The sequence below is a fragment of the Hylobates moloch genome, unplaced genomic scaffold (genome assembly GCF_009828535.3).
Source record: "Hylobates moloch isolate HMO894 unplaced genomic scaffold, HMol_V3 SCAFFOLD_4, whole genome shotgun sequence".
NCBI classification, from domain to species: domain Eukaryota; kingdom Metazoa; phylum Chordata; class Mammalia; order Primates; family Hylobatidae; genus Hylobates; species Hylobates moloch.
This window is the reverse complement of record NW_026652279.1, coordinates 87,810,662-87,836,132: the sequence shown is the minus strand read 5'-3', so window position 1 is coordinate 87,836,132 and position 25,471 is coordinate 87,810,662. Positions and strand designations below refer to the sequence as shown.

The 25,471-nt window shown below is 42.0% G+C and overlaps 1 protein-coding gene across 4 annotated transcripts in view; it reads right to left on the bottom strand.

Annotated features, from left to right (window-relative positions):
* Positions 1–8,855: 8,855 nt before the first annotated feature.
* Positions 8,856–25,471, bottom strand: part of STARD13 (StAR related lipid transfer domain containing 13) — a 247,468-nt gene continuing 230,852 nt past the window's right edge. For 3 of the 4 annotated variants that reach the window (XM_058437674.1, XM_032150500.2, XM_058437675.1), the window contains exons 8-14: positions 23,803–24,001; positions 18,471–18,681; positions 17,488–17,602; positions 16,402–16,623; positions 15,589–15,806; positions 12,479–12,655; positions 8,856–11,431 (exon numbers count right to left, since the gene is read on the bottom strand). In XM_058437674.1, the coding sequence (XP_058293657.1) occupies positions 11,314–11,431; positions 12,479–12,655; positions 15,589–15,806; positions 16,402–16,623; positions 17,488–17,602; positions 18,471–18,681; positions 23,803–24,001 (1,260 nt within the window). In that variant the 3' untranslated portion in view covers positions 8,856–11,313. The remainder of the gene's footprint in view (positions 11,432–12,478; positions 12,656–15,588; positions 15,807–16,401; positions 16,624–17,487; positions 17,603–18,470; positions 18,682–23,802; positions 24,002–25,471) is intronic. The other variant, XM_032150501.2, reaches the window with a different exon arrangement.

Below are 25,471 nucleotides of genomic sequence, written 5' to 3'. Positions count from 1 at the left end.
GAGGGGATGGACAAATATCTAAACCATATCAAGCTATTTCTCCAGCTTCTGTACGATGGGGAGGGTCAAAGTAGTCAAAATCCAAGATAGAAGTGATTTTGTTAGCTTTAGAGTACTCTTCACAGTGTCCCTGGCTTACGGCTTCCTTTCTATGGCTTCTATCATTTTAAAACAATTTCTTTATTGGTGCATAATAATTGTACCTATTTATGGGGTATATGTGATTTTTGTTTTGTTTTGTTTTTGAAATGGAGTCTTGCTCTGTCATCCAGCCTAGAGTGCAGTGGCGCAATCTCGGCTCACTGCAACTTCTGCCTCCTGGGTTCAAGCAATTCTCCTGTCTCAGCCTCCCAAGTAGCTGGGATTACAGGTGCCCACCACCATACCCGGCTAATTTTTGTATTTTTAGTAGAGACAGGGTTTCACCATGTTGGCCAGGCTGGTCTCGAACTCCTGACCTCAAGTGATCTGCCCACCTCGGCCTACCAAAGTGCTGGGATTACAGGCGTGAGCCACTGTTCCTGTCCTGTATGTGATGTTTTAAAACCTGTATACAATGTGTAATGATCAAATAAGGATAATTAGCATATCCATCACCTCAAACATTTATCACTTCTTTGTGTTAGAGACATTCCAAATCTTCTCTTCCAGCCATTTTGAAATATACTCTAAAATCTTGTTAACTGCAGTCACCCTACTGTGCTATTGAACACTAGAACTTATTCTATCTAACTATCTAACTGTGTTTTTTTACACATTAACCAATCTCTCTTTGTCTCTCCCTCCCTCCACACCCTTCCTAGCCTCTGGCAAGCACCATTCTACTCTCTACCTCCATGAGATTCACTGTTTAGCTCCCACATATGAGTGAGGACATGCGATATTTGTCTTCCCATCATCAGGGAAATGCAAATCAAAACCACAATGAGATATCATCTCATCCCAGTGAAAATGGCTATTATCAAAAAGAAAATAACAAATGCTGTCAAGGATGCTGAGAAAGATGAATGCTCATACACTGTTAGTAGGGATGTAAATTAGTCCAGCAACCATTGCAAACAATATGGAGGTTCCTCAAAAAACTAAAAATATACCTACCATATGATCTGTCAATAGCTGGGTATATATCTGAAGGAAATAAAATCAGCATATTGAGGAGACATCTGTACCCCCATTTTTATTGCAGCATTATTCACAATATTCAAGATATGGAATCAACCTAAGTGTCTGTCAGTGGATTACTAGATAAAGAAAATGTATATATAGGCAACAGAATCCTATTCAGGCACAAAAAGAATGAAATCTAGAGGTTTGCAACTTCTATCATTGTTATGTCCTGTTTAACAAACTGGTTCATTTTTTTTTTTTTTTTTTTTTTGAGACGGAGTCTCGCTCTGTCGCCCAGGCTGGAGTGCAGTGGCGCAATCTCGGCTCACTGCAAGCTCCGCCTCCCGGGTTCACGCCATTCTCCTGCCTCAGCCTCTCCGAGTAGCTGGGACCACAGGCGCCCACCACCACGCCCGGCTAATTTTTTTTTGTATTTTTGGTAGAGACGGGGTTTCACTGTGGTCTCGATCTCCTGACCTCGTGATCCGCCCGCCTCGGCCTCCCAAAGTGCTGGGATTACAAGCGTGAGCCACCGCGCCCGGCCTAAACTGGTTCATTTTAACAAACACTTATAGAATGATGCAGCAAAAAGGGTCCTAACAGATGAAGTTTCCAAGTTAATTGAGGCGTGATCCATGCCCTTAAAAGTCTATAGCCTAGCGGGAGAGTTAAGCTATCAGTGATCTATGACCCACCAGATAGGGAGGTCAATGTAGTCACTGGGGACATGAAGGGGTGGCTGGGCATCACTGGATCATTAAGTACATGGTCAGGAATGACACCACTTAAGTGAGTAAAGTCATATAGCCCCAGCCTTGGGCACCGATCATTTCCTTGGGTTTCAGACTTTATATTAGTTAGGGTTCTCTAGAGAAACAGAACAAATAGGAGATATATGTGGAGATTTATTATGAGGAATTAGCTGACATGATTATGGAGATGGAGAAGCCCCATGACCTGCTGTCACCAAGCTGGAGATCCAAGAAAACTGGGGTTGTAATTTGGTCTGAGTCTGGAAGCCCGTGGAAAGCCAGTGATGTAGATCCCAGTCTGAGGCAGGAGAAGATGGCATGAGACATCCCAGCTCAAGTAGTGAGTGAGGAAAAAATGGGAAAATTTCTCCTTCCTCTGCCTTTGTTTTATTAGGGCCCTCAGTGGTTTGCAAGTTGCTCAACCGCATTGGGGAGAGTAATTTACAGTGGACCCTTGAACAATGTGGGAGTTGGAGGCATCCACAGCCCTGCACGGTTGAAAATTTGCATGTAGACTCCTCCAGAACTGAACTACTAACAGCCTACCATGGACCAGAAGCTTTACCAATAACATAAATAGACAATCAACAAATATTTTGTATTATATGTATTACATACTGTATTCTTAAAATAAAGTAAGCTAGAGAAAAGAAAATGTTAAGAAAGTCATAAGGAAGAGACAATGATGTATCTACGATTCATTTAGTGGTGATGGATCATCATAAAGGTCTTCATCCTCACCATCTTCACATTGAGTAGACTGAGGAGGAGGAGGGGTTGGTCTTGCTGTCTCAGGGGTGGCAGAGGTGGAAGAAGTGGAGAAAGTGCAAGAGGAGGTAAGAGAGACTGGCACACTCAATGTAACTTTATGAAAATACATAATGACTTCTATTTGACTTTTTTTTTTGCTTTTTCACTTCTCTAAAAATGTTTCTATATGGTATCAATCCTTCTTCCACCATTTGCTTTAGTTTCAGTGACCATTTCACAGAAGGGTCCATCTTGCAAAAGAAGTCAAAAGCAGCCTTAAATAAGCAGAACTCTCTGCTAGGTTGTCTGTATGCATTTATTTTCTGTTGCTGCTTCTATGTCTCCTTCCTCATCAGCTGGCTTGGAAGCACTCATCTCCATCAAGTCATCTGCTGTTAATTCCTCTTGTGTGGTGTCTGTTAGCTCTTGAACTAATCCAAGATTTTGAAACCCTTCACCACCCCCCCACCTTTTTTTTTTTGGCCATATTCTCAATCTCATTCATGATTTCCTTGATTGGCTCTGTCATAAACCCTGTGAAGTCATGCACAACATCTGGACACTGTTTTCTCCAACAGGAATTTATTGTTTTGAGCTTGATGTATTTCATGGCCTTTTCTGGAACAACAAAGACATCTTAAATGGTGTAATACTTCCAGATTTTCATGATGTTTTCCCTAGAGGGGTTTTCTTATATAGAATTGATGGTCCTTTCCATATAGTACCATGTTTAATGAGCCTTAAGGGTCCTTATGACCCCCGATCTAGAGGCTGAATTAGAGACATTGTGTTTGGGGGCAAGTAGACACATTTTGATGCCTTCAGTGTTGAACTCATTGTGGTTCTGGATTGACCAGGGGCATTGTCTAATATCAAAAGAACTTCAAATGGCAATCCCTTACTGGTAAGTTACTTCTGACTTCAGGACAAAGCATTAGTGGTCCCAATCCACTAAAAGGGTTCTTCTCGACTAGCCCTTGTTTAAAACCAAAATGCTGGCAGATAATGTTTATCATTTCTCTTCAAGGCTTGAAGTTAGCAGCTTTATAGATATGGGAAATCCTGGTCATAAACCCAAGTGCATTTGCCAGAACAATAGAGTTAGCCTATCCCTTCCTGCATTAAATTCTGGTGCTTATTTGTCTTTCTTAATAATATTAATAAATTCCGTTGCATTATTTTTCTCCTTAATAGAGCACTTTCGTCTGCATTAAAAACCTGTTCAGGCAGATATCCTTTCTTCTCAATGATTTTCTTAATGACATCTGGGAACTCATCTGCTGCCTCTTGGTCAGCAGAAGCTGCCTATCTTCTTATCATGACATTTTTTAAGCCAAACTTTTTTCTAAAATTATCAAACCATCCTTTGCTGCCATTAAATTCTCCAGGTTTAGATCCTTTGCCTTCATTTATTTTAACTTATCATATAATAACTTTGCTTTTCCTCAAATTATATTAAAGCCTGTAGGTATGTCTTTCTTGTAGCAATCCTGCACACACATAAAAGCTACATTTTCAATACATGATTAAAAGGTATTTCACTAAAAGTGCTAAGATTTTCATGTCTTGCTGGTATAGCTGCAGCCACAACTTCATGAATTCCCTTTTCTTTTGTTTCTTTTCTTTCTTTGTTTTCACAATGGTCCTTTCACTGGATTCATTTATCTTCAAATGATGGGCACCCACAGCTGCAGACCTTAATTTATGGTACATAACAAGAAATTCAACTTTTTCTTGGAATGTCATGACTTTTCTCTGCTTCTTAGGAGCACTTCCAGCATCACCAGCGGTACTTCGAATGGGTCCCCTGGTGTTAGTCAAGGTTTACAATATTGCACAGTGAAAAACACTTAAGAACTGCAAGAGATTACTTTTTATTGTGATATGCAATTTACTGGAGAGATAAACCACTCACATGGAGATGATGAGCATCACGTGGAACTTTAAGCAGTTCTTGCAACACTTGAGCTCACTGAAATAGCAAAAAGAGGTGGCTATGAAATTATTACAGTAGTATATTATGTACTACAATTAATTTTATGCAGTTGTGATTTAATATTGCATCTTTATGTTTATATTTCTCTCAATTGGAAATGACACCATGTAAGTCTGTGTTTGTGTGCACGTTTTGATAAATTATAACCTTTAATGATTTGTTGGTATATATTTTATGTTAGAAAATGATAACATAGACTAGTGTCTACATATATTTTATGAATTCACGAATACCTAACTTTTTAAAAATTTCTAGGCTACATGGTTTATCTGTGAGTTTTTCCAAATTGTTACAAATCTTCAAAAATTTTTACAATATACTTGTCGAAAAGAATCCACATATAAGTGAACCCACACAGTTCAAACCTGTGCTGTTCAAGGATCAGCTGTACTTTACCGACTCTGTCTACTCAAATGCTAATCTCATCTGGAAACACCCTCACAGATATACCCAGAAACCATGTTTAATCTGGGCACCCCACAGTCTACTAAAGTTGACACCAAATTAACCATCACAGACCTATATGCCCAGATGCTGCTGGGTATCTCCACCTGGATGGTTCACAGTCACCACAAGCATTGTGTGATCAGAGCTCATTTGGCCATTCTTTCTAACCTGGCTCTCTCCCTGCTCTGCTGCCCCCCTGAATCTGCTTCTCCTCTTCTTTGTCCCTATATCAGTTAAATAATTTACCACAAAGATATTCCAAGCTAGAAGATCCAGAGTCATTTTGAGATAATTCCTTTCCCCCACCGTTTCAAAACAAGCTAGTATATAGATCTTATTAGTTCTATTATAGCTCTGAAATATGTTTTAAAAGCTGTCCACTTCTTTGCCCACAAGCATTTTTTCACCTAGACTGTTACAACAGTCTTTTAATTGGATTCACAGATCACTCTGCCCTTCATCATGCCAGTCCATCCTCAACAAAACCACTAGTCATTCAGGTTACCAACTCAAAGCATCTCCTTTGCACCCTCAGGTGCCCACGCTAGCCAGGAAAGGACAGACTAGTCTGGCCTGTGGGCAGGATTTTAATTCCATGCCTTGGCCATGCTGGAGTTGTGGGCAGAGGCAAACTGGCAACTCAAGCTTAGCTTCTTCCGATTAAAGACTTTCTCTGGCAGTGAGGAGTGGTTCGGGCTTAGCACTCACTCATCCCTGGGATAAGCCTACCTCCTATGACAAGCAATGGGCATGATAACAAGAGAGGGAGGCATGAGCCTGGCAACCCAACCTTTCCTGTTGATTTGGGGTTTGTCCTTGGGGATCTCACCAGTAATCTCATCTTATCAGCTCTTGGCATCTTAGGATCATGTAACACCTAGACTGATCTGGTTCTCTCTGGGTCATGTGTGGCATCGAAGGTGTTATTTTGGTTTTAAAAGTATCTTCTCTGAGGTTAATCAAATGAATGCCAAGTTTTCCTAAATATTCTACATTAAACAGGGGAAAGGAGTGAGTTATAAAATGAAAAGAAAGGGAAGTTATCATGGATTAGTTTCAGCTCAGGAAGGGCAGGTGGTGAGACACCTCTAATACATCTAATGTGGAAACAAAAGGGGTGAAGAACACTGGCAAAGATAGGTGTAACTTTACAACCCTGCTCCGGTGCCTAGTAATGCTCCAAGTCCGTCTTAAGTCCAAGTCTGTTTTACTGTTAATACTCCAAGTCTGTTTTAATGGATTCCAAGTCCATTTTAAATCTCTTTCAGCAAAACTAGTGCGAGTTCATTTCTCTGCCTCTTGGCTCTAGTTTGTTCAACAGATAAAGTCCAAGCTCTTCCAGCTCAGGTGAGACGTCCTGTCCTTTGACTCCCCTGGGCTCTTGTAGAATTCATAGTAATCTGTCACTGGGTGTTTTATGTGTAGACCCTTCTCATTATTTGTGGATTCTACATTTGTGAATTCATCTACTCACTAACATTTATTTGTAACCCTCAGATCAATACATGCAGTGATTTTATGGTCATTTTTGGGCATTTTCAGAGTGTCAACAAATGGGAGTCACTGATGTGAATGCACATTCCCAGCTGAGGTCAGTGTGCTCGCTCCCTTCTTGTTTCAGCTCTCATACTATAAACGTGCCCTTTTTACAGTCTATTAATTGCCATCTTTTTTCAAATAGTTGCGCTTTTGGGTGGTAATTTCACTTTTCAAATGACCCCCAGATGTTGCACTAAAGTGCTGTCTAATGTTCCTAAGTACAAGAAGGCTGGGAGTATGCCTCATGGAGAAAATATGTATGTTAGATGAGCTTCGTTCATGCTTGAGTTATAGGGCTATTGGTGTGAGTTCAATGTTAATAAATCAACAATATAGTACATCCAGAAAAGGAAGTTCACCAATATGTACATGAGGCTGTTCTGGAAAATGCTGAAGTGACATTTATAGTGCATGAAGAAGCTATGGAAAAGACGGAAAAACAGCTAAATTTATGGATTCATAAAATGACAACTGATTTTTAAAGTGTAGTAAAAAGAGCACTGTTGAGAGGCTGAAAGCCCAAGAAATTTACAGTTACGTTACCCAGCATCGGGGAAATGTTAAATCCTTCTCTGCTAGGGTTTTATTATAAAGAAATACTGCAGATAACGAACTTACAAGAACTATATATTAAATAAGGTGTCTTAAACAGAAACACAATAAAACAAGGTTATGTAGTGATGGGTTGACAAAAATGTTGTGACCTGAGGCTCACAGGAACCTAATCCTGTATTTCTCCTAGGAGCAGTGGTTCAGTATTCACTAATTCAGTGTTCACAACAACTTTATAGAAAGGAACTACCACAAACACTGAAAATTGACTGTATATCACAGTTTGTGCCCCACATTATGTCTTCTTTGTATTAACGCCCCTACCTACTTGTGTCCCACTCCTATTCACTGTTGAATAAATGTGTGCTGAGTGAATAAAAGTCTTATGCAAGCAAGTTTTCTGCAGAGATACAATATTACTGGGAATTTTGAGCCTCAGCTGTGCACCAGAAGGATATAAACTAGGTGACATCTAGGAGGCTGATGAGTGGGATTATTAAAATGAAAGTAAACACTGTCTTTAAGAAAACTTACAAGGGATATAGTCTGCCTATGTATATGGAATGTCAAAAATTGTACATCATCAGTTGTTTAAACTTCATGACTTTGCAACATTCCAGTGTCGCAAGGTCAGGTGTTTATTCACGGCTTGTGCAGTCAGCACACATTGATTTTGCCTTCGTGTCAGAATGTGACACTCCATTTGGTTGGGGTCTGTTTTAAACCTTTACATTTATCTTCCTGAGAAGGAACCACATGTCCAGTTTTTCTGTAACCAAATATCAAAAGACACAGGTGGAACAATTTTATGTCTAAGAATTTCATGAAGAGTGTTTGGAATAATGTAAAAAACTTTTTTTCCTTTTCAAAATTCTTTTAGTTGACAAATAATAATTGTACATATTTGTGGGGTACATAGTCATTGCATGTTTTGATACATATATGGTGATGAGATCAGAGTAATTAGCAAGAATCACCTTTAAATTCATATGATCCATACTCTCAGGACGTCTGTAGCCTGCGGCTGCTAGAATGACCATCACATTCTTTTCTTTCATGTAGAAGAGAAAAAGCACCATTGAATTCCCCCTTTGCCTACTATGAAAGCAAAACTTGCAAGTAACAGGGGAAGGTGTGCATGAGATAAGAAGAGAGCAGAGTTGGGACAACTTTTGTAGGGGCATACGGTCTTCTGGACTTCTGTGGCTTTGTAAGCCTGTGCCTGAGAATGAGAGCCCCGGCTTTCTTAAGGGCTATCTCTGCTGATCTTTAGAAGTGAAGCTCAGATTTCAAGGGTAGAAGGGAAGAGATTTAGAGTCATATGTGGCTACTTTTCACGATCTAGTACTGCAGCTGTAAGTCATTTCATCAAATCTTGATTTCTTGTCCACTTAACTAAAAAACAAAATGTAGCTAAAGAGTTTACTAAACCTTTGATAAAAATATTATTAATATGTTTTTATAACTTCCAGATTTAAGGACAATGAAATTTAAGAAAAAAATTCCCCAGCCATCACTTTAATCCCTTAGACCCAGGTTAAGGCACCCAGCCTGATAGTGAATGTCTGTTGACAACAACTTCCTTGTATTTGATGACAGTATTGACTACAGACGGTACCAAGGAGTCAAAGTCATGGCAGGCTATCTTGGGAGAAATCTTCCTCATGAAGCAAATTTTCCATTTAAAGATGAAGCATGAAAATCAACATCTATTTTATAGAAAATAGGAAATATTTAATATATATAAATTTATTTACCTTGGCAATTATTTATTTACAATTGATGATTGACACTAACAATTGAGGTAAAAATATACATGAGGTATAAATATAATATTTAAATGCAATATCATACTTTATTTCCATTGGCAAGATAACAATGAATAAAATACTGTGGTATTTGACAAACAAGCTTGATGCATCGTTTTTTCTCCTTTTTTCCCTTTTCCTTTTTTTAAAAAGATGCACTGTGTTGTTAGACAGCGGTGATATGATTACTATGTGCACAAAAACAAAAATATCAGATAATTCGAAGAGAGGGAGAATCAGAAATACAATCACATTTGTTCTTACTCTGTTTTAGGGATCTTCTAGGTCCTTGTTTCTGAGTGTGGTTTTAGGCCAGCAACACAGGCATCCCTGAGACTCCTTAGAAATGCAGAATCTCAGGCCCAGCCCAGATTACCTGGAGCAGAGTCTGCAGTTTCACAAGATCCCCAGGCAATTCATGTGCATGTGAAATCTGGACAAGCACCTCTCTGGGCGATACAAAGCCACTCATCCTTGTGTGCCTATCACGTTTTCCAAACACATAGGATCCCATCTCAGGAGCACGACCAGTGTTGAGCTAGATTAAACTTCACTGGTGATCTTGTTGATGCATATAAAGTAATCTGGCATATATGGTTAAATTCAAGATGCTATGGCAGAAGTGACTTTGATTTGCTCACAAAGCATTGCCCAAAAGGTAAATTATGGATTTGCTGCTACCTTCTTAGGTAGACATGGGAATGAAAAATTTCTAGGTCATAATTCAAACTGTAAGATTTTCCTCGCACCATACCAAACTCATAGAAAGCTTTTTTATTCCTCTCAATAAAATAATTGCACATTGCTGATCACAGAAACGTTATATAAATGCATATAATACAAAAAAACCTGAAAACGCTCATTTGCTTTTCTTTTTTTCTCCAACACCAGTTGCTAAATCATATCAATCTCTATTATGAATGACCAAAGAAAATCTCTCTCCCTGAAATCAAACACACAATAAGTTATCTTTCTCTCCATAGCTGTTGAATTACAATAAAAAGCACATTCGATCCATTAGCAGTTGGCTAAAGGGAGTCAATTTGCTTAGTCTGTACAATAATAAATAAGGTTGGGTCAAATACATAGGTAGCTTGGACTGGCTAGTGAAGAAACACTTAAGAATTAATAAACCCGATTATACTTTCTAAAACTAACCAAAGAACATAGTTTTGGTCTTATGTTAGTTAAAAACCCTGTCTTTCAGATTGTAAAAGTTTAATGAATTACATTTTAAGAGTATCCTACACATAGCAAAATAGGAATTCCCTGAAGCTGTAATGATCTAGGATATGAACGGAATGGCCATCATCTCCCTTTGTATGGTGTCTGGAGTTGAATTCAGTGCAATAAGGAAACACCAATTAACTGTGACCAAATAGGCCACTGGTCAAATAGAATGACATTTAATAACATTACGAAATATATTTATAAAAACTTGAGACAACACAGGGGCTCCCTTTGGCTGTGAATAAGTAAAGGCTATGATATTCATCTTGACTTGGCGTCTGTAGTGGTGGGCATGGGAGTGAGAGGTATCGCTTCTGTTTCAGTCACTCTCACTGACTCCGGTGGTCCATATCTCACTGAAATTCCCTCTTACTGGGCCCAGTCGCAACTCCTCATCTAGCCTTAAATTTGGTAATGACTTCTTACCCCCTCGTTTGCTTTAAGGAGGAGTAATTATTATTTCCTTGCTTTATCCCAGAACTCCACTCTCAGTTTTTGAATAACAGAAACAAAGCATCAACACATAAGTCTCCTTTAATGTTATTTTCCTTTGGTTAACTAATCTTTGGTTAGGTGTCAGGGCATGTTCACACCTTGGTGTTAGCAGCAGGTTCTGCACAGCTTACAGGACAGTGGAGAGATGGGGCCCAGAGCCACTTGGAAAGAACTATGTGAGGAAGGGACTCACTGAATCAGACACCGTCCTTTTCAAAACACACAATTCTATATAAAATTGGTATTTTACATATATACAGTAAAGATGGAGATATACACACATATGTACATATGCTATACATACATTTATTTACAGTTAAGTATACGCTTCTTAGAAGCCTTTAAATAGCAAATTAGGCAATGCACAAGGAATAATCCATTTAATTTTAAGTAATATATATATAAATGTCCTCATTTTAAAATTATATTAGTAGGGATGTAGCCATCTCCAGGAAGGCTAAGAAAGTTCTTGGAAATTCTTGCATCTCCAACATTCCAATTTCTTAACGTTTCCATTTTTAGGCATTAGCCACGTCCTTCAGTTCCTCTTTCTCTCGCTTTCTCACATGCACACTCTCTGCCACACTCGTTACTTTAGTTTCCTCTTCCCTGAGTTTGATGTCACACTGGGGAAAACTCAGATTTTAGTTTCTGGGCCCTCAGCAATGAGGGGCTGGAAAGAGTTTCTAATCCTAGCAACTTCTGCTGCACACAGATGTCCAAAGCCTTTGCTGTACCATTCTGGGGAGTGACCTCTGTGGGGAAAGAAATCAGAAAGGAAGTGGGAAAGTTTTTTTCCAAATCACAGCAATTAGTCATGGTGGACAGGGCTGCCCTTGGGCCCCGATGACCAGTCCACCTGCAGACAGCTCAGGCTGCTGCCTTGAGGGGCTCAGGACCTCATTCTGCCATCAGGGGCCTTGAAAATGTCCTGGCTGCTAAATATTCATGCTGTCATTTCAGTACTCATCAGGTGCTTTAAAATTATACCAACATCTGGGGGTAAAATGAAAAGATTCAGATGAAATCCAGAATTTACTGTGAAAACTCCATTTTGTCTACCCAGACCAAGAATTGGGTTTAGCATCATGCATGCCTTGAAGGGGTTGGATGTAAGTTATTTTCTTCTCAAAGAACTGCCAGAGGGAGCAGCAAAAGGGGACAGGCATAAAAGAAATACACGGTCGGGCACGGTGGCTCATGTCTGTAGTCCCAGCACTTTGGGAGGCTGAGGTGGGTGGATCACCTGAGGTTGGGAGTTTGAGACCAGCCTGGCCAACATGGCGAGGCCCTGTCTCTACAAAAACGTACAAAAATTAGCTGAGTGTGGTGGTGGGCAGCTGTAGTCCCAGCTACTGGGCAGGCTGAGGAGGGAGGATCACCTGAGCCCGGGAGGTGGAGGTTGCAGTGAGCCCTGATGGTGCCACTGCACTCCAGCCTGGGTGACAGAGCGAGACCTTGTTTCAAAAAGAAACGCAAAAGAAGGGAACTCTGATTTACTGAGTACCTACTATGTGTCAGGCTCTGTTGCTGGTGTGTGTTTCATGGGAGAAAGACAGAAACATAAGTGGGCATAAAGCAGAAAATAAAGAAAGACAAAGAGCTGCAGGAGAAATGTCAGAATTTCAGGAAAGGGGGAAAGACAGAGGGGAGGCATACATAGCCACCTATGAAAGCACGCTAATGGCAATGAGGAAACAAATACAGTGAAATAAGAAATCAGGGTGACATCCCTGCTGGATGTGCCGTACAAGCTGAGACTCCCAAGATCTGAGCCTGCCATTAGGGGAGTCAGCACTTACTTCAGGTCTATCCTGCAGACGTGAGTCAGTCTCGACTTGCCAGAGCCACACGGTTCTATCAAGTACTGTGAGTCCATCACCACTGCTCGCACGCCACCCAGGAGCTGGGCTTCCTCATGCTCCACAGAGAGGGACACCAGGGTACACATTCCTTTGGGCAAATCAGTTTTCCAGGTCCTGTAGCAAAACAATCCACACATCAGAGTCATGACTGAGGGAGGAAGAAGAACCTGAACACAGAGCTAAGGTTTGTGTTTATATTTTCCTGCCAACAACCTGGGCTCAGATTCCAATGCTAGTGACTTGGATTAAGCTAATGGCTTTCATAAGCTTGTGTAAAGTTTCTACAGAGAATTTCAAAGCAAGGATCTCAGCCCTGGGACTTTGAGGCCAGAAATAGTCTTACAGCTTTCAGATCTGCATATGGAACCCCCAGCTCTGCTCGGCTGCAGAGGCTCCTGCCCATTCTCGAAGAGGTGGTTTTACAGTTTAGGAATTAGAACTCACTCATTCGATTCATTCAGCAGACATCAATTAAGCAGATAGATATCCCAGGCTCTGAGAAGCCACCAAGGACATAAAGATATACACAGCCCAGGAGGAAAAAAACTGACATTCTAAACAGAATTCTAAAAGCACTGAGGTAAATGCACTGATACGGTTATGCATGGAGGGCTCTGGGATCACATGGAGGGGGGCTGTGGGAGGAATATGGAGAAGGCTTCCTGGAGGAGGGCATGCTCAAGGAGAAATGAACTGGTACGCTTAGCTTGAAGGAAAGGAAACATATGTGGGCCTGCTTATTGTCTTCATATACTTGAGTGGCTCTTGAGTGGGAGAAGAATGTGTTTGATTTGACTCCAGAAGGCAGAGATAGGAAGGTACATTTCTGTGCAGGAGAGAAGCACTGTCTAATAACGTGCACTGTTGGGAAATGAAATGGGCTGCCCTGGGAGGCGGTGAGTTCCCTGTTCCTGGAGCTATTCAAGCAGAGGTGGCTACCCCTTGAAAAAAGGCTGTGGATGGGAGTCAGGAGCTATGCGAACATGTCTGTAACAACCTCTGACTTCCCTTTCTACCCGAGGGATCTATCATAATAGATTGTATTATTAAAATTCCCATGATTTACTCAACAAATTCTATTCCCTTCCTAAGTCATCTCCTCCAGGACTTCACCCTGTCCTCCTACACCAGAAAGAGAAACGGTGATATGTGCTTGACAAGAACTTGGGAATAACCAAGCCCCACACAAATGCTCAGCGACATCCATGCTGTGACTACTCTTTTCATGAACGACGATGTGATAAATCGTGATGACTGGAAGTTGTAGAGATTTGTCGGGATAAACGGGAGAATCTCCAGCAACTCTCAGCAGAAGCTCCCGAGGAGCTAGCAATGGGTGTGACATGAGAGACAAATGCAGCAATCCTGAAAGGTGACCAGCCTCATATGTGCTACCCTAGACTGGAAGATGCTCTGAAGACAGGAGGCATCTCAGCCCCGTGCCTCCTCACCACACTCCTCACTTTCTGCCTCCTTGTCTCCTACACATAAGGAATTCCTGTTGTTGGGAACCAGATCTGGTTCACTGTTAGCCCGTGGAGGCCTGCACCTCTTCTCCTTCAGGGCCACATGGTCCACTCCGCTTCTTCAAGTCTTGGATCAAAATCAGTGCAGCAAGACCCCGCCCTGACCATTCTATTTAAAATTCCATCCTTTACTATCTCCCTATCTTATTCCTCCCAGGATAAGTAAGCCCATCTCCCTTTCTTATTTTTTATGGATTTTCCCCATGAAATACAAATCCCAAGAGAGCAGAAGAGTGGTTTGCTGCATTCCCTGGGCATACCCAGAGCCTATCACAGTGCCTGGCATGTGGTCGTGATGGAACGAAGCACTGATAAATAGCAGGCTGGTGGGGTTGCCAGATGGATGGAAGGAGGGAGGTTCTACACACAGACTCAGGCCCTCAGCCTCCTCTGGAGGGAGGGAGGAGGCATGCTATGGCATGGCCCCATTCCTATGGCAGCCATCCTGCAACAGCTATTCAACTTTCCACTTGTGGAGTGAAAGCATGAAGTTTAATTCCACCAGATGACTAATGTCCTAATAACTTTGGTAATATGCCACCCTTATAAACTGCCTGTATTCTCCACCAGGATCCCAAGGAAGCAGAGATAAATACATATATTTAGGGAAAATTGACCTTTAAAAGTCAAGGTTCCATGGGCCAATTCCAAAGTCATAAAGAGCTCATGTGAAAAGTAACCTTTAGTTTGCCATCAAAACTGGTTTCATAAAGAAAGTGTTTTAAATATACATTTGGGAGTTTCACAATAGGTTCCTTTTACACTGCTGATCTGTGACATGAGACAGGGTTTGCCAAGATTTTCAATAAAAAAGGATATATTGATTTAATTACCTTCTATTCAGGTTCTTTAGTACCCTCGATTTCTGTTCTGGCTGATGCAATACTGCATCTCTACTGTGCAAACTTTCTATCATTGGTTGAGCATCCCCTTCCAAACCCCGAGAGCAGGGGTCTGGAACTCAACCCTTACATCAATCCGAAGCAATATTTCCATGGCAGACACAGAATCAACAAGCTTTTCTGGACCTCCAGGGCAGTGCCAAGGTTTCTGAGCATGGTAACTAGCTATGAGCATCTGAAGTCATACAGATGAGTTCTGAAGTCAAACCTACTCCAGTCTTGAGAGTTACACACACTTTCCCAGGGGAGAAAAACAAAATCAGAAGAAAAGCCAGTCAGATCCATTTGCATAATTTGGCAGAAAGCGCAACCGGACAAACAGCAGCTTTTCTGGGCCATCTGCTCTGAGGAAATGAATAATATTTATGGCCTAATAAACTGTGTGCTCCACAAGGAGAGGGGCAATCAGAGAGCCCAGGCAGAGCTGTAGGCTGGGTGAAAAGACACAGGAAGTCGGGCATCAACACAGAAAACTGAGATGTCACTGAGGGAAACAAGAGCTGGCTTGGTGTTCCCTGTGGAGGCTGGACTTTGATGGGAGATACCAGGAAGTGCCCACATCTACAGCTCGCGTGCTGCCTTTGGAACAGAACATCATAAACCCTAGAGTCAGGCTCACCTGAGAACCACGAAGTCTCTGGAAGGATGGGGAGCCATGCTGTTCAGCACGTACTGGTAGATCTCTGTTTGCCTGTCTAGAGTTTCCACAACCTTCCACTGCACAAAGTCCTCGTCCCACAGGTGGCGCTCTCTCAGCACGCGGTTCAGGACCACCGAGGGGGGCGCTTCCACCTCCACAGAAGCCTTCCACAGCTTCAGCGGGTTCCCGTCGCCCACCTTGGGAAAGACAACATCAGAGGCTGAAAAGGCTGTCTGGGATATAGGTCCAACATTTTTTGTTTGGGCTTTTAGTTTTTCTATCATACCTTGCTGGGTGTTCAAAAACCATCACTGATTATGTAAATTGAGAGTGATGCTACATACCTCAGGTTTAACATTTTAGTCCTTAAGCTTAAAAGAATAATAATGGTGATAAAAATAATAATCACCAACACACCCGGTGGTTACTGTGTGCCAGGCACTATTCTAAGCCATTTGGTTTTTAAATTAGCCTTCCTCCGACAGTGGTACTCTTACAATGTCCATTTCGCAGATGGGAAAACTGAGGCACAGAGAGGTGTGTGACTCGCCCACCATCACACAGCTACAGGGTAGAGACAGCACCGGGATCCAGCTGTCCGGCTCCATAGTTTACTCTCTGATTATAGGCAACAGATATCTGGATTGAGTTCTTTAAATGGCTCATGTGCCTTAACTGTCCGTGTGTGTGCCAAGCCCTGTGGACACAGCAGCTGTTTTCAATGCAAAAACAAATGTCTGATTGTTAGCTGTGGCTTTGTGGGGGTGATCTTTTTCCATCCTCTGAGATTACCTTTTTGAAAGCAAGATCTGTATTGTCCGTGCTGGAGCACGTGACCCATCCTTTGAACTTCTCCTTGGCCTCTTTCTGGAGGCCCTGGATGAGATGGTTCAGGTAAGTGTGGAAAGTTGCCCCACTCTCCTCCAGCTGCGTCCCCAATTCTTCCAGGGTTGGCACGTGGATCTCAGCCTCCACATACGAGTTACGAGACTGGGCCACCAACTCGTGTGGAACCTAGACCAACGGATGCACGAAAGGGCAACACACTGAGCCAAAGAAACGCCGAGACTCAGAGAAAGCAAAGCCATTTCACCCACAACCCGGCTGTGAGCCACGGGCCGAGGGCCACACGGCCAGAGATGTTTTTCTAAGATCACTGCCAAGGCCGGGAGGGGCCTTCCTAAAGTCAGGAAATACAAACATGTTTCTGAGGCTGTATTTATTATTCAAAACATTGCAATGACTTCCCTTTTATTCTTTCCATTTCCCTTTTATTTTACCTTTAATGTCTTTTTATTCAGTTTGGCAAAATACGGGCTCAGACAACTTTACCCACTATGAATAAGACTTAAAACAGATAGACTTGTGAAGGGAAACATCAAACATGACTTGGGAATGGCTTTACTTTTTTAGCACACTTTTCCCATTGACAAATGCCAATTCTATCACAAAAGTATGCCACAAGTCTAGTTCACTTACTTCTTTTACATATCTGACATAAGCTGTCATTGGTTCTTAGCAACAAAGATTCCTCAGTATCCTACACACACTCACACAGATGTTTAACCGAATCAAGCCCCAAGGTAAAATCAAATAGAACATAATTGGCTGACTGGCCTTGAACCTGACAATGGCAGGTGATGCAACTGTTTGCATAAAACCGTCAGTATGGTAATCCCAAGTGTCTTTATCAAAGCCTCAATTGTATAGCTAGCTCCTCAGCTTTCTTGGAAGCAAACACCAGAGCTATAGCATATACTATTGTCATTATAAAATCAGGAACAAACAGATAGAAACCATAAATGTAGCAACAATCCCAAGCGTCTTATCTAGTTCCAAGAGCTACTAGGGAGGCGGAGGTTCGAGCCTTTTGCTCACCTCAAAAAGTCTGTCGCATTCCATGATCATGTGCGCGAGCCCCTGAGCTGCTGCCAGATTCTCGTTGAGGTCCTTTTGATCTGGCTTCCCGGTGGCATATTTCTTCTGTATGACTCTGTAATTGAATGTGAGTGTGCTAAGCAGATCCCACACCAACGAGCTTGTCACAGTACCAAACTCATCCCTTTTGTTTTCTGTTTATACCCAGATGCTATCCAGATCCCAGGCTTTTGCATTTCCAAATAAAAACAATGATCACATATCTTAGATATCTGAATCAGGCTAACAGTTTGACAGTTCACAAGGAAAAATCTTGGAAAATTAAGGGCAGGAAGAACAGCAGGGGACAAAATTAATCTGTTTTTCCAAAGTTTGAAACCCCTTAACTGCAAGCTACTGTGCTTTGGTCTTAAATATAGCCCTTTAAAAATTGTAAAATACTACTTTGTGTATGTTTTCCTCCTCACTCACACAGACAACACAAAACTCAAGCTTTCTGGATCACAACTGGCATTCTTCAACGCTAGCTCAATAATTCCATGACTCTGAGCCCCGTGAATTAGGGTGCCTCACAAGATTTTCTGATTATGAAAAGAGTGTTGACAAATCCTGAAGTTGAAATGTAGCATGAGACACATTTTATCTATCTATAATCTATTATCTATCTATTATGTATCTCTATTATCTACCTATCAATCATCTATTTATCTCTTTTTGTCATCTACCATCTATTTATCTATCATCTATCTATTTAGCTGTCATCTATCATCTAGTATCAACTATTTATCAATCTATCATCGACCTATCATCAATCTATCTACCTATCTATAATCTGTCTATCAATATATCCATTCATATCTATCTATCTATCTATCTATCTATCTATCTATCTATCTATCCATCCATCCCTCCATCCATCCAGTCTTATGAACTGTGGGAATGCCTGCTTTGGGATTACTGTTGTTACTGAGAAAAAAACCCACCGTGGAGAGCTTTCTTTCTTCAACAAATTAAGATGAAAGAGGGAGGGGGCCAGACACACTGCCAGGTTCATGGGCGTCATCTGATTCTCTTCCACCAAGTTGACGACGTCGTTCAGGAAACACAAGAGCGTCTGCAGGACCTCCCTATTCTCATCGGCCAGTAGCAGGATGGCAGCCTGCACGGCCTGCAGCCGCTGCTCTTTGGAGACATCTGAGGAAAAGTGGATGCCAGGTCATTGGAGGAGCAGACATAGAAAGAGCCAGCTGGGAAGCACTGTGTAAGCTCCACCTTCCTCGTGCGAACACGCACCCAGAGTCATCATCAACAACAACAACCAGAACAGCAGGAAAGGCACAAAGAAGTCAGTAATTGCTGAGGCCTCGCAGCTCATGGGAGGCAGAGCTGAGTCCTAACCCTTACAATTGAACTCTGGATCCCACAGTCTCAATGGCCAAGCAGGGTTTAGAAAGGGGCACCACCATCCTGGTTTTCTGTATTCTGAGCAATCAACCCACTTATCTGCTTTCAGAAGGCTTCTGGGTGAAGTTGGTGATTAGGACTCTGTCAACCTGGCATCCCTCTTGCCCATCCTCCCTGACAGACAGCTTGGGAAGCCCCTCTCAGGATGCCCAAGGCTCCGTGGGACATGATTTGAAAACCACTGGGTTAGGAAACAGTAGCCTCGCCTTGCCTTTCTCCACCCCTGCCAGCCAGGCCATGATGCCAGTGCCGCACAATTCACCGGGAGTGGTGTTGAGCTGGTGGGACCTCTGACCTCATTCCTAGAGGGCCAGCTGCTCGAGGGGAAGCCTGTACATCTTCCTTTTTCCTACAAATCCCCCAGGTCTTGCTTTGCAGGATGCCTGCTATTGACTTCATGTGGAGACCCAGCGTCACCTGTTCCATAATCTTGGGGTTTATGGAAATGGAGGCTGTGTTTGCAGAAGAAGAACCAGGCAGCCCTAGGTTATGGGGGATGTCTGGCCTTTCTCAGTGCCATTACCCTTGAGGGTGGTCCTTGTGGTGGTGGGTACTGGTTATGCAGGCTTACCAGGGAATTGGTTCCAACAATATGAGGTGAACTAAATGGAAATCACACCAAATGAGTGATACGTGCTGCCTTTTGCTGCTCCCACCCGTGGCTGTGTTTATTTCATGATCACTTTAGTCCTCCCACTGCAGAAGACACCGTCAGGAGCTCTCTTCTGTCAACACTGTTGTCTTTCTTAAAATGCCATGTTCTGGAGCAGGAGCCTCCACACTAGGGTGTCTGCATTCTCAAGGGGTGGGGAGGTGTGCTCCTGACAGTCTCTTGAGGTATGAGAAGAAATCATTAGCGCTCCCACGTGTGTTTATCTTTTCTCTTACCCATTAAAAATACTGACTGGGTGTGCTTTATAATGTGCATAGTACATTAGAGTATATCCAGTATACTTATATTACTAAACATAAATACACATTCAGATATTTGCTACTGGCAGGAGTGCATGATAAAAACAAACTCAGAGCTGGCTGTTCTAGAAGGGCTGAGGTGTGACCTTCTGAGGGGGTCCTGGCTGGCCCCAGGCTTTGTGGTCCTGGGGGGCTATCAATGCTGGATTCGCCTGCATTCTCATGCAGGAGGCATGACGTCACATTCCAGGGCTGACCACACTCTGGCCCTGATTAGCAAATCCAAGCTCCTGGAAAAGCCCGAGCATGCCTTCAGTGGTCTGAAACCCATCCCCACTCCCACCATGTCCATTGTGTACTGGCACAAGATATACCTGGGGTTTACAGAGAAGAGCCATTTTGTTAAAATTAGAGTGAACCCATTTTCTTACTCTCGCTTAGGGTGGAGCAGAAACAGATGGTACTAATGATCTGAAGCTTGTGAGAGCTGTTACAAATTCTGCTGGAGCGCGGAATTGTTTTAAGTATGCTGCTCTAGGTAAGGTGTCCAGTGTGTATACATTGTTTAACTTTAGATTACTAAGCTTCTTTTCCATGCCAACATTTTTTCCCAGCCATCATTTTTGAAGAGTTGCCTGTCATCTCTATATGTTGTCTCAATTTCCTTTCTATCCACTTGTTCTTTTATCCCTCAGAAAATACTTCCTGTCCATTATTATTGTTATTATTTACTAAAAATGCTTCAAATACCTAAATTCAGCATTTGTTTTGGGTCCTATGCTCTTTTAGCTTTCTGTTACATACCACGCTGCTGCGGGTCCTGCCCCTTTCCTGGCTCTAAGGGGATGATTCTAAGTCTGAATTTCTAAGTGTGGATAATTTGCAATCATATGGGGGATCCTGGCACCTCAAATTCAGAATCCTGTGGATTCTGAACACTTCTCCCCTCCAAATTTCCACATTCTTTCAATCATCAGGCCTTAAAGCCTTATGGTTGTCTTTGACTCCTCTATCCTTCTCCCTCCTCCAGATGGGTAGGACTCAAATATTTTCATTACCCATCCAACATTCCAATCTAGTTCATCATTTGACAAAAACCCAAGAAGTGGCATAGCTGAAAACAGAACTTCTCTGGAGAACTGGCGGAGGAACCGTTCCTCTCTGCCACAGTAGCAGTTTGGAAACGTTGACTCTAGGGTCTATGCATGGAATGTCTTCTCTCCAGTCTCACTGCTGGAAGTCCCTGCAGGTAATTCAGAACCTTGATTAGTATGCTGATTCCCTGAGCCTCCATGCTCGTCCAGTTCAGTGCCTCTTGAGCACCACTTCCAGATTCCTGGGTCAATGACACAGTGCTGATGGACTTTCTCCCTGTGGCAGATACAAGGCTGGCCACCTACTCAACTCAATACCCATTCTTCCCTTCTTCCTCATTAAGAAAACACATGTTCTGCTCAGGTGTGAGATGCAATATATTCAGGGAAATGGGTCCCTCCCTCAGACCCAGGGATGAACCATGCTGCCCTAAACCAAAACTGGTGACCCAGGTCTTCTTTCCAGTGTTTGGTTTAAGGGGGAAGCTGTAAACCACTTCTGCCTGAGGGGACCAAGAAAAATGCTGAGAGCTTCTGTAAGATGTATGACCCTGATAAAAAGAGATACATGGCCAAAGAGAAGCGCGGTCACTCTCTTCTTGTCTTGGAATGTGATTTTGTGAAGACGTGATAATTACAAGTTGTGACAATTATATTGTGACCTTAAAGGGAAAGCCAACGGAAGCTGACTTTAGCCCTGGCATCACTGAGCTGCGGGATACCCAACTCTGGAATTATGTGAGATAATAAAATGTACTTACTGTTTAAACAATTGTCCGTTGGATATTTGGTTCTGTCTTTACAGCTGAGAACACTGTAACTGGTAAGTCCCTCAACAACACCCGACGGTTCCCCAATGCTTAATGAATCAAGCATACACTCCTTGTCCTAATATTCAATGTCCTTCCTTTATGGCCCCAGCGTCGTTTTTCAGTGTCATTTGGTGTCACTTTGTATGTTTGCCATACATGCAAGCCACATGAATACACTGGGCTCTCCTGACATCTGCTTATGCTATCTGCAGAGCGGGTATCCAAAACGTGTTCCTCACATATCTCAGCCTTCAGTTGTCACTTCCTCTGTGAAGCCCTCATTCTTCATCTCTCCCTCCTTGGACTTTTCTTTGTAACCTTTCTATGGAACTTCTCCAACTTTGTTGTATTGGAGTTATTTATATTCATGCCTCATCTCCCTCAATTTTAAGATCCTTAAGATCAGAAAGTCAGTCTCATCCATCCATATGCTCCGCCATGCTCAGCACGGTGCCCGGGACAGAAGTCGTGCTCTGTAAATGTTTGCTCAGCTAAAATAAAGCCTGCTTTGATCAGGCTTCTTGCTTGTGACTCAGAAAGGGCCAAAGACATTTATTTCTTGAAAGTGATGTGGCTTTAGCCTTAGACTAGTGTCAACTTTAACCCAAGAACTGATTAAATGTAAAGACTCATATCTGATACTTCCAAACCATAAGGGAGACTTAATTGAAAAATGCAGTTCAACCTCTCACAGCAACAACATCAAGAACTCCCTGTTTGGGCTCTAGCAACTTGTACCATTAACTTAACTTAACCTACTTACTTTGAAAAACTAATATTTACTTAGTGGGTTGCCACCTTAATCTGTTTTCACAAGTGGCTCTGATTATAATCCTTCCCGAGTTTGCAGTATCATGGACTCCTTAAACACATTTTATATCGAATTCTCTATAGCACGAATATTCTTCAAAATGGATCAAGTCCATGTCAAGGTCCATTTCAGGCATATTTTGCTGAAAACTCAAAACTCAAAGTCCATGGGCCAAATGGCTTCTTTTCCCCCATGATTTGGGATCTGGACCATCAAAATAATTCATAATATTAACATTGTCATATCTAGCAAAGAGTCACGTGTTTAATTCCCTTCTTTTTTTTTTCTGAGATGGAGTCTTGCTCTGTCATCTAGGCCGGAGTGCAGTGGCACAATCTCCACTCACTGCAACCTCCACCTCCTGGGTTCAAGCGATTCTCCTGCCTCAGCCTCCTGAGTAGCTGGGATTTCAGGCATCCGCCACCATGCCTGGCTAATTTTTGTATCTTTTAGTAGAGATGGGGTTTCACCATGTTGGCCAGGCTGATCTTGAACTCCTGACCTCAGACAATCCAACCACCTCAGCCTCCCAAAGTGCTGGGATTACAGGCGTGAGCCACCATGCCCAGCCCACATGTTTATTTCTAATACCCCCATTGCAACCACTTATAGTAGGATATGCTTCTTAATCAACAATTGTTATTTTCAGGGATTATTTTAATTATAAAGGCTTTGCTGAGAACTTAACATTAAAAAAAATCCAAGTGAAAATATAAATAAGTTTATTTAAGCTTAAGACTTGATTTGGTTTGCTTACTTTTCACCAATGAAGATACTTTGTGCTAAAATACATTTGTTTTTATTTCCTGTCATTTTAATTCATATCACTTTGAATTTCCTATATCCCAAAGAAATGCTTACTTTTTTAAAAAACTAAAGAAGTTTTAATAAATATCTATATATGAAACAACTTCTATTGTGTCCCTTTTTCATTTTAAATTTTCGTAAATGTATTGAAAGTTTGTTTTAGATCGTACACAAAACTCCTTTGAGAAGGAATAATTTGATGTCAAAAAGGTATTTTCAAATGCATAAAAAAATGGCCTGTGGATTTCCATATCAAACTTTGAGCAAAAGTTACTTCCGTAGAGGAGAGCAGGATTACATACATCTTTATGGATTGATGTATTATTCATATAATTAAAACTCAATCTATAGGGAATTATTTTCATTAAAGTGGAAGGATGCCCACAAGAACACCAATCTCATTATTTCCACTTACACTGATAGATATGGAGAAAGGTCTCGCTGAGCTTGTTGGTGAAAAGAGGCTCAGGGAGGTCCCGGAAGAACTGTTTCACCATATCTGCCACATCATAAGCAGACTGGTCTTCATAGTTGACGTTCTCAGGGAAGTTCTCATTCATTTGGCGTAGGGCATGGATTCGAGACTTCACTCCTGACTTGCGAAAAAGACCCACCTGAAACAAAGCCATAGGGATGTGTCAGCCAGGCCACACTTGGTTGTGAGGAGGAGAAGGAAGCATGGGAGGGGAACTGGATGAGCTGGAATTGCTTCCCAATTAGTACATGCTGAACTATTAGTATAGCTACTTTAGGCAGTAGCTGAACACTGTCTTCCTCTCCTATGAAATGAAGATAACAATAAAACCCCACCTCACAGGATTACTGTGGAGAGTAAGTGAGGAAATAGATGTGCATGTGCTTTGCGACCTGTTCCATCTTATCACACTGCAGATGTTATAATTATTTTATTCATTTATTCAACAAGTAGTGATTAAGTAACCACTGCGTATCAGGCATGCTTAGAGTTCTAGGTGTCATTAGTGAGCAGAGCAGATAAAATTCCCTGCCCTTTAGGGTTTACATTGCCATGGGGTTTTCAGAAAGTCTGGTCAATGGGAGGTTTGATGAAAACAATGTGGGTGGTGGATGAAAGAATCCCAGATAAACAGCCATATCCACTGTCCCTGCAGGGGAGAGTTTTATGGGGAATATGTTCATGAAACAGAATAATATCATAAGTACATATTTTGATTTAAGGGATTTATTTACTTTTTCTTCTTTGGAATTCTTGGCACTTACTTATCTTCCTGTTTGTTTTTACGCTATAAGCTATGGCTCTAGTGAGAATGATTCCCAGGTGGCTTTTTTTTCACACCTCAAGATATTGTCATATCATGCCTTTTTCATCTTAGAGCCTAGACTCCTCCCCTACTTGATGAATAAATGGAGCATTAAGGCATCAAGGACAGAGTGGCCCTAATGAGAATGAGTGAGGCAGAGCAGAGCCCGGCAAGAATGAAGATCCTGCAATGGTTGGGCAGGTTAAGTTCTAGGCCCTCTAGAGGAACGTCCTGTGCTGGACTTAGCCGCTATCCAAAAAGCAATTGAACTTTTCTGGGCACCCTGGCTTAGAGTGAAATAATATGTCTGCTATTTTTTAAATGCCTATAGGGAGTTGATTTGCTTCAACCCTCAATTTCCACAGCTCTCATTCCCCAGTGGCTCATGGATTGGCCCACTTCTGCAAAGCAAGGTAGAACCTTCCTGAGTGGCTGGTCAGGTAGACAGTGGCCACTAGTGTCAGCCACTGCTCTTCCTCCCTATACCTGGAGGAATGCCTAATATAGGTCGTCTTACGGATGGCTCTGTGTGCCGGGCCGGCCTCCACCCAAGTTCGGGTATGTGACAAAGGCTTTCCTGATTGCTGCAACAAATGGAGAGCAGTCCTCATTCTTTTAAATTGTGGTAACAGCAGGGGAAGGATTCCAAGCCATTAGAGCATGCTCAGGTTTTTGTATATGTCAGCTGAATGGATCACAGGGGAAATTATACACTGCTACTTTTTGTGGCCATAAAAACAGAATTCTTAGTAATATTTCTTTGCATTCCAAGGCTTATCGCTCTAATCCCACACATCAGGATAT